A 10,000-nucleotide genomic window follows, 5' to 3' on the forward strand; every position below is an offset into this window, starting at 1 on the left:
TGTGTGTCTGTGTGTGTGTGTGTGTGTGTGTGTGTGTGTGTGTGTGTGTGTGTGTGTGTGTTGTAGTCGTCAGTGTGTGTGTATGAAGGTCTGTGTGCAGTGGTATGTGTGTGTGTGTGTGTGTGTGTGTGTGTGTTGTAGTCGTTAGTGTGTGTGTATGAAGGTCTGTGTGCAGTGGTATGTGTGTGTGTGTGTGTATTTGTTGTGTGTGTTTGTGTGTGTGTTTGTTGTGTGTGTTTGTGTGTGTGTTGTGTGTGTGTGTGTTTGTGTGTGTGTGTGTGTGTGTGTGTGTGTGTGTGTGTGTGTGTTTGTGTGTGTGTGTGTGTGTGTGTGAGTGTGTTGTAGTCGTCAGTGTGTGTGTATGAAGGTCTGTGTGCAGTGGTGTGTGTGAGTGTGTTGTAGTCGTCAGTGTGTGTGTATGAAGGTCTGTGTGCAGTGGTATGTGTGTGTGTGTGTGTTGTAGTCGTCAGTGTGTGTGTGTATGAAGGTCTGTGTGCAGTGGTATGTGTGTGTGTGTAAGTGTGTTGTGTGTTGTGTGTTTGTGTGTGTGTGTGTGTGTTAGTGTGTTGTAGTCGTTAGTGTGTGTGTATGAAGGTCTGTGTGCAGTGGTATGTGTGTGTGTGTGTGAGTGTGTTGTAGTCGTTAGTGTGTGTGTATGAAGGTCTGTGTGCAGTGGTATGTGTGTGTGTCTTTGATATTCTGTATGATCTACCAATCACGAATACATTTACTATACAGTTAACACTTTCTGGAGAAACTGAAAGCAACACATTGTGCCGCCCTGACAATTAAGAAAATATTAGGACATATAAGAAAGCCTGTCCTCAAATGGCCTACTTCCTATAGGTATTTGTTCCTTTCAAAACTCACAAAAATATCTTTAAATATTACTTCTGCTTTGTAATGCAATATATGTTACTTCCAAGGATTAAATGTTTGATTCACAAAGAAATATGAAAGAAATATAAGTGAAATGAAAAAAATAAGTTAATTTAAATTCCTTCATAAATAATATGAAAAAAGTTCCACTTTACCTTATGTAACGTTGTATTAAACGTGTTTTTTACTTGTCTGTCTTTTCTTACATTTTACATTGTTTATTTGTATTAACGAAATAACTGTATCATGCTACTGTATTGATTATTGCAGCTTACTTTGTCTAATTATACCTGTGTACTGAAAGCTGTTTAATGCAGTTCGTATTATTGTTTGGCTCTACTCTTTCTTATATTAAGTTTGTTTTGAAAGATTTTATTCTCTTAATGCAGTTACACTTCAAAATGTAGGCCCTTAGCATCACTGACGAGTCCCAGTGGGACGAAACAGCTGTATGATGTAGCATCACTGACGAGTCCTCGAAGGACGAAACAGCTGAATGATGTAGCATCACTGACGAGTCCTCGATGGACGAAACAGCTGTATGATGTAGCATCACTGACGAGTCCTAGAAGGACGAAACAGCTGTATGATGTAGCATCACTGACGAGTCCTCGAAGGACGAAATAGTTGTATGATGAAGCATCACTGCCGAGTCCTCGAAGGACGAAACAGCTGTTTGATGTAGCATCACTGACGAGTCCTTGAAGGACGAAACAGCTGTATGATGTAGCATCACTGACGAGTCCTAGAAGGACGAAACAGCTGTATGATGTAGCATCACTGACGAGTCCTTGAAGGACGAAACAGTATTGTGATGTAGTTTGAATCTTTATTTGGCGCTACTGTACATAACTTTATATGTAATTAAAGATGCTGTCACGTTTGTGTCTTTCGTACAATCTTTTAGCAGCTGTTTGATGTGCAGTTCAAGTCATAATTTTGCTTTACACTTAAACTCTACACTGCAAAGTGCTACCACGAGTGACAGTGCCTTTAGTAAAATCGTTTTATCCTCTGCGTGATAATGATCAAATGATTTGTAATCATTTCTAATAAGGACGACAGAGTCTGTAATGATATCTTGCCATCATGACAGTTTGACCTTTACATCACTTTAATCATCACCTGTCAGATGAGTTCATGACTAACAACTAACAGAGACTGATGACTTAATTATGTGACCAACATGCAATACCAGTGTCCCTACACTTTATATCACATATTTATTAAAATCATTCATATACATGTAGACCTGTTTCAATTTTCGTCGGTTTCCGTGTAGAGAGGTTGTCAGGAGATTATTGGTGCAAATCATCATGGCGAATACTGCGATATTGCAGGCACTGGCTTTCATTGTTTTATGTAAGTATGTAAATCAACATATACAAACTTATTATTAAATTTCTTTTTATACGATTCAGGACCACCGTCGTCATAACTAACTCCTGCGATTTTGTTATGGAAATGGTTGATGTTCTACGGATATACCGACTGATTCTTTTATTTTTCACCATGCTCTCGTTTGGAAGGAGACATTACTTATACGATTTAAGTTATACGGTGGGTATCGTGGATGAATCATAATACGCTTACTCCTCCGAAACACCTGGATTTATTTTCATTGAACATTTTCAGGACTCTAAATATAAATCTATTGTTTTGTTGATTCAGTATTTTGCCCTAGTTTTTTTTTAAATTTGATTTTTGATGAAGATTATGTTTGCATTTCAATAACTTCTTTTGTTGTTTTCGTAACAAAATATGCCATTTTTTTCGTTTATGTTTATGGTATTAGAAATATGAAGCCGGTCATGATGTTACAAAAATTAGATGTCGTAATCTTTCATGGTAAATACATAAAAAACAAACGCAACGAGTGCTTTATATAATTTTATATGTTGCAATTCAATATGGCTATAGACGATTCACAAAAATGACAAATAATATCTGTCATATACTTTTAAAACCTGGGTCGCTGGGACTTTTTACAGTAGAATAGAATGAGAACCTCAGAACCGTTAATTACTTAAAACGATTTTTTTTTCATTAATTATTCTGGCTAGACTTTCATACCAAACATATGATTAATGGTATTCATAGCATGCGATTTAAACATGCATCTCAATGTCAGCTGCTTCCTCGCATTCATATTGCCTCATTGACCTATATTGACTGAGGATTAAAACACGATAGCTTTGGTAGGTCTCACATAAGTCTTATTTTTTAATTTGTATCATACATCATCTTCTTGACTCCTGGCGTATGCACGAATTATTAGGAACTATAATTAATGACTTAATACGAATAGGAAAGGAGAAGTTTCAAAGGGCTAACCTTAATGTTTCCAGAGTGTGTAATACTTTGTAAAAGAAGCAAGGTGGGCTAATGGTAGATTTTTCGACTAATGATCAATGGGTCGCTTGTTTGATTCAAAGCACGGACATCTTATACTATACTCAGCTTGTTTAAGAAGAATCATATGCAAATAAGTCTGTGATTGATCAGCACTGGACATGTGGTGTAGGCTACGGGCTCTTCGCTATGAAATAACAGTTTCGATAGCGCGTCCCGATAGATTTGAGAAAGAGTAATTTGTGAAACACTCTAAGGTAGAAATGTTCATACTGATTGATTTACGACTTAAACACATAAAAATAACCGAACCCTTTCCTGTCGGAACAAGTATAAAACGGAGTAATGATCTTCGAGAAACAGTTTTATTTTTATGAGATTTAATGTCATTCACACATACATAATTCTAGTTATGTGTTCCTTCATCTGGATCGTTAAACGCATCAAATGTTTAAGATTAGGTTGTTGTCCATTGACGAGCAGAAATTAAATATCAAACTGAAAAAAACTTCAACCATTACTTTTTATCATGATTGTAATAGACCATCACGTAAAACGTAGCCTGTTGTTAATTTGAATTTAATTTAGTTAGTTTTAGAAGTTTATATATGAGAGTATCCGTCCTGTAAATAATCACATTACTGTAAGCATAAACATATTCGCGGTTATTTCAATTTATTGCGTCTTTGTGTTATACATTTTGACTGAAATATCATTGTGCTAATTACAGTTTCTGGATGTTATACATATAAAGAACAATTAATGATTTACAAATCAATTATTTTGTTTATTTCACAAGAAACAATAATGAACTCTTAACTTGGCTCATTTACATTGGCTATAATAAGGTTTGTTTTTGTTTTTATTTTCAGATGTCAGCGTCAGTTTTGTGACAGCAATCGCTAAGCCTGAAGGTAAACAGCTTATTAATAACAATATCAGTAACAAAAATATTTTACCTATATTGCAGAAATAAGATTATATATTATTCGTACAGAATTAATACAAACCATTTAATTTTGAATATCTTTCAGTTGGCGTTATCACTCCATTGGACTCCACTAAAACCAACCTTAATAACGGTATGTGGTGTTGTATCAGAATCTAGGCTTTCCACGATTTACATGCAATATTCTATAATAGCACGGTTACATTGTTGTTTCAATCGTTTCGAGTAAAAACAAATATGTTCAGATACTGTAAACAGGGAACGTTTGTTACAAGATATATAACGATATACATATCACTATATATACTAGTATTAGTGTCTTTTATTTATGGTTTGCTCAGTTTTATTGAATCTGAGTTTAAAATATGATTTCGATGATATACTGGTATTTTCTTTATTGTTTTTCTAAATGTGTTCCATATTTTTGTAATGTTTGCAGACTAACATTTGTATTACTAAATCTGCAAGCAATATCCAGCAAATATTTTTCAGCTGATTTAGTCTGGCTTAGTTTTTGTTTTGTGTAACTTTACCTATTATCACATCAATGGTCGTTTAAGGACAGTTTTCCTATATATACCAGGTAAGCGCATGTGTTTTCGAGATGTTGATATCTATTTGTGTTAGCTCTCTAATGAAAGTGAGGAATTGAAATCGAAATTATAGTGCTACCTGGCTGAAATATACTGCCCAGAAGTCCCAGCAGAACATAACATACGGTCACATTATACGGACAATTAACAAACCTGTTGCTACACTATTATGTTGTAACTTACCAAAATAACTTTTAGACATGTATACATATATGGTATGTATATATTGCTAACATTTTATTTCTATAAGGACTTGCCGAAACGAAACCGGAAGTTGCTAGTTTCACAATGATGGAAAGGATGATGAAGTCGTTAAAAGAAAAAGCAGAAAGTCCAAACGGTTTGTCGGATTTTACACCTCTGTTGGCCAAGTTCATGCATGGATTGACCACTGAACATGATAACCGCGGTAAGACTATGCAATTGTGACCACAACATTTCGTTCAAACCATATGAAATAACTAGCAGACATATGTATTTGGTCATATTCCCAAATGGTTGTTATTTTTAAGATTGTACAAAAAGCACGCAAGTCAGTATTGTATGTACCTTTATATTTACAATTAGATACAGTAGAGTCAGAAAATTGGATTAAACTGCACCAATGAGCTGTTTCGTCCTTTTAGGACTCGAACATTGTTAAGTCGTTTAGGCGACTGATGGAAACCAGATGAGATCGCAAGAAAATAAAAATGTAGACGGACAGGTGCACTATCCATATAGTATAATAACTTTCGTAATTGTGAAATACATTTGATAATTTTAACAACCACAAGTACTAGTGAAAGAGTTGTAGATGTAAATATATCAACATTTAGGGTAACTTAATTAAATTTTAGATATTCACGGAGTTCAATGATAATTCCAATATCGTTATATAAAAATCTGTTCTTTAGACTTAAATTGTGTGGGGTCCCTTACACAGACGTTATATTCTTGAACACTTGATGTCATGAACAAATAAGAAAATTAACTCAGTATTCATGTAAAATTTACTTATTTCTGGATATTAATGTATTAAAATTCAGATAAGATAAACTCCCATGATTTGTGTTCTTTGTTTTTGTTTGTTTATTTTGTTCATTTTTTTTATCCGAAATTTCTTTCGTAATTGATATGTTATCTGATTTTATGATAACATTGTATTATTTTTAGCATTTGGTTGACTCGATTTATTAAAGCAAAGAATTTTTTTTATTGTTAAAATATCATTCAAAGATTGTATGATATAGTATCAACTAGCTCTTTTCGACAAGTAAGCAAGCGTTAGATAGAAACAATTGCTATTTATCAATATTCTATAACAAAACCTCATCAGTATAATTTCAGATATTTGAATTTGAACAAACGCGTATTTAAAAATAAATAGATGAAATCATATCATGAATATTGTTGTGTGCTGTACGTTGACTACAACTGCAGAAATATAATCTTTATCATAGTGATCTATATTATTATGATTATGTCAGATTACAAAGACATATTTTTTAAAAAAAAATTTCCACACATAAAAAACCATCGGAACAAATAACAAGCATTTTTTTCACGACTGTGGTAAAGTTTCATATTAAAAACAAAACAAAACAAAACAAAAACGGTAGAAATTTGTACAGGTATAACAAATTACCTTTTTCAGACATACCTTTTCCAATGGGGAATCACAACGAAAAATCACAATTATCGAAATCTAGTCATATCGATCAGGGACATCTTACTTCTGATCTCAGAACGGCCAATACTAAGCCACCTAAGGGTAAGAATACTTACAGAACCGTTTGTTTATCGTATACTATTGCCTTTAGACTTTTTGTATGTAACTAATCGTGATTTATTCTGTATGCTGCTATATCTGAATTACTTCAGCACTGATTTCCGATAATGTCACTTTTTGCCTGTGAGATATATTCCTATGCCAATATTTATATTGATTGATTGTACATTTTCATCTTCAAATAATAATAAAAAATCACTTGATCTACACAGGGGATAAGTTAAAGGCCATGGTAATATCTTAAGTACAAATACAAGTTGATAACCGTATTTGTGCGAGCTTTCGAAAACACCTGTTATCTTTATTAAGCAAGGCGTGCAATTAGCTGTCTTTAAAAACTTTGCTATATGTCGCGGCTCAATCATTTGCATTCTTTCATTAACAAATGGGCGTTTCCAGAGCTTTAATCTCGGTTTAAGCTTCGCATCTTTTTCTGTACGTACATGAGCTTTTTTTCATATAAAACACGATGAGCGTATTCTACAAGTAAAATACCGATACGAAGACTGCTTCATTTAGAGCTATAAACCATAGAACCAGACGATAAAGTTAATGGCTTCATACAGCTTTCCCATCTTTTTATGACTCCTCAGGGCTTGGAATTTTAAACCTTGAAGAGTTATTTCTGACGTTCCTTAGTAAGTTTGGTTATTTGATAAATATAAATGTTGTTATTTCTAACTTCGTTAGACCAGGGGTAACGTTGAGGATGATGTCAATGAAAGAGAAATATTACAGTCTTGTTTTTTATCTTCTCATTTTCATGTTTATTCTCTTATGTTTTAACTGTGTCTTCAGTTTATCGATTGTGGGCCTGAAGTTTGTTTACATGTCGATATTCGTTGTTATTGTAATTATAGTTCCAATATCTTAATTTCTACTTCTGATGTTTCTTATTTTATTACTAGGCCGATTGACTGCGCAGAGCTCCATAGCTGACATAATGGCACATTTGATCGGCATCCCTAATCTTGGAACTCCCATCTCCTCAACAGGTAGGAGCGATACTTTTTTTCCATTGAGCACTTATAATACTACAGAAGCAGATAGGTTTAAACTAGAATATTGATAAACACAAATTACCAAAACATTATGAAGATTAATATCTTTTAAAACTTTGGTACACTGGATTTATCCATCACCATTTTTGTCATTTAGTATAAAATCAAATACTGTCTGTTACTATTTATAGATACCTTTGTAAATAGATACAGCAGCATCGTATACGTTGGATTTGTGCTCTATTGGTTCTAGAAAATATCGTTCGTTAACTTGTATCATGCATCAATTTCTTGATTCCTGGTGTATTGACGAATTATTAGTCACTATAATTAATGACTAAATTCGAAAGGAATAAGAGAAGTTTCTAAGGGCTAAACTTGCTTTTTTCCAGAGTGTATAACACTTCGTAAAGAAGCAAGGTGGTTGAGAGGTAGGTTTTGGACTAGTTATTCAATGTTGTTTATCTTTTATTAATCTTTACACATGGTTGGTTTTATAGGTCATACAGATCAAGGACACTCAGAATCAGGACACGGTCATTCTACATCTAAAACATCGAAATCGTTTCTTGGTATGTAGGCTAGATATTTTAATTTTAAATAAGTCATATGTTATGGAAACTCATTTAAATTCTTTGAAAAATCCTTCTTGAAAAAAGAACCTTGAAATTCTATAATGCATTTGAATTTCTTAAAAGTGGGCATCAGATAAAATGTTCTCATGCCTCAAACTGTCATAGTTTTTACTATATCTCTCTCTATATATATATGGAAACGATCAGAAACGAAATCTTTTGAACGAATGATTCATAAAAGTGTTTACTGTTAACAGTTAGCCTAGACAGATTTTATTAATAAGATTTAACGTCCATACAGAAAAATATCAGTTATTTCTAATAAATATTTGTTATTATTGATCGTCTTCGTTTGATGTTCTGAATAGATTCGGCTTCAAAATCCAGATCTTCTAAGGCATCGTTTGTACCGGATGTACACAATGCTGATGATATGAAGGTGATGGGAATGAAACTAAAGCTGGCTAAAGATTTACTGAAAACTTCCGTTACTACTTTGACTGCAGCAAGTAGCATTATCGAGAAACTTATAACTGAAGCTGGCGAGACTTTCACCGGAAATGACCATCGACCATTAGGCGATCACTTATTCAAGAGTCCTGGTGATACTAACAAAATCATTGTTGAGCAGAAGCGTAGTAGAAAACATAAAACGGAAACAAAGACCGAGTCACATTCATCTCCATCTCGGAAAACGGGAAGTAGTATAGTCGATAATGAGCAACTGACCCCATTTCAAAGTATATTCGGAGAAATTGTAAAAGCTAAGAGCAGTTTACATGAAAACCCAATGCGAGAAAAAGACTTTGTAAAATCAGGAAAAAATTCTTTGCAACCAAACTCCAATGACAAAGAGAGATTCTCACATCCTATGGATTTTCCTCACCAGGCGGAACCGTATCCACATTTAAAAGGAAGTGGTAAAATGCCGGATATGATGCAACATCCATCACCAATGAACATGATGAATTCCTTTGCAGGATCTATGTTGCCACAGTTTGAATCGCCGGTACCGCTACAGCATTCAAGTATGATTTTACATCTATCTTTAAATCATTGATTCATATAGTTATATTCATAGACTCTACAGACATACAAGTGAATAAAACTTTTTAATACAAGTTTAGATAGAATTAAATTCATCAAGCAGCTGTTTCGTCCATCTAGGACTCTTTAGTAATGCTAGGGACCTACACTTCAACTTCGGAGGCGACAGAGGTAATCCAAAGTGATCGAAAGAACATCAAAATGTAGATTCGGAGGTGCACTAGCCTCATGATTAGTAAATGTCGTAAGAGTCCTATCTCTGATAAATTTACAAAAACGTTAAAATCATGTGTATATCAACGTGATATGACGGTTGTTGTCCTTATACAACCCGTTTAAACTTTTCATTTGCTTACATTTTGTCCTTGTTTAATTGACTGTTAGACTGAATTAAGTTTCTCTTCCGTATTTTCTAATCTTTTTGTTAACTTGTCCATAGAACACATAAGAGGAGGTATTTTCTCTGATCAATTCCAATCCTCGTACGTTTTATTGTAACAGAATACATGGAAGCTTAATCGATGGTTCAGGTTTTCGTAGTCTCACTAAAACCTTCAAGTAAATAACATGATATTGTTAACTGAAGTCTCGAAATAAACCATTTCCGATTAGTTTTATTTTCGAGTTCTCGATTGTTTTTGCAATTTCGAAACATCCTTTTAAGTAAATAAGGTGAGTGAGTTTATGTGTCTGATGTTTTAGTGCCCATGGGTCCACCAAACCAAGGCTTCGGTCCAGGACCAAACCAACAACGTTTCGGAAGTGGGACTGGACCAACACTTAACCGTGGATTTTTACCTCAAGGTGATCCAAGGAACTTCATGAGTGGGTAA

The 10,000-nt window shown here is 34.1% G+C and overlaps 1 protein-coding gene across 1 annotated transcript; it reads left to right on the forward strand.

Annotated features, from left to right (window-relative positions):
• Positions 1–8,568: 8,568 nt before the first annotated feature.
• LOC132554460 (uncharacterized) lies at positions 8,569–10,000 on the forward strand. The gene is made up of 2 exons (XM_060218778.1): positions 8,569–9,148; positions 9,870–10,000. Exons 1-2 carry the CDS (start codon positions 8,569–8,571, stop codon positions 9,998–10,000), a joined length of 711 nt encoding a protein of 236 aa, XP_060074761.1.

Source organism: Ylistrum balloti, unplaced genomic scaffold, assembly GCF_031769215.1.
Source record: "Ylistrum balloti isolate Yb309-2 unplaced genomic scaffold, AGI_CSIRO_Ybal_v1 Utg370406, whole genome shotgun sequence".
Classification (NCBI taxonomy): domain Eukaryota; kingdom Metazoa; phylum Mollusca; class Bivalvia; order Pectinida; family Pectinidae; genus Ylistrum; species Ylistrum balloti.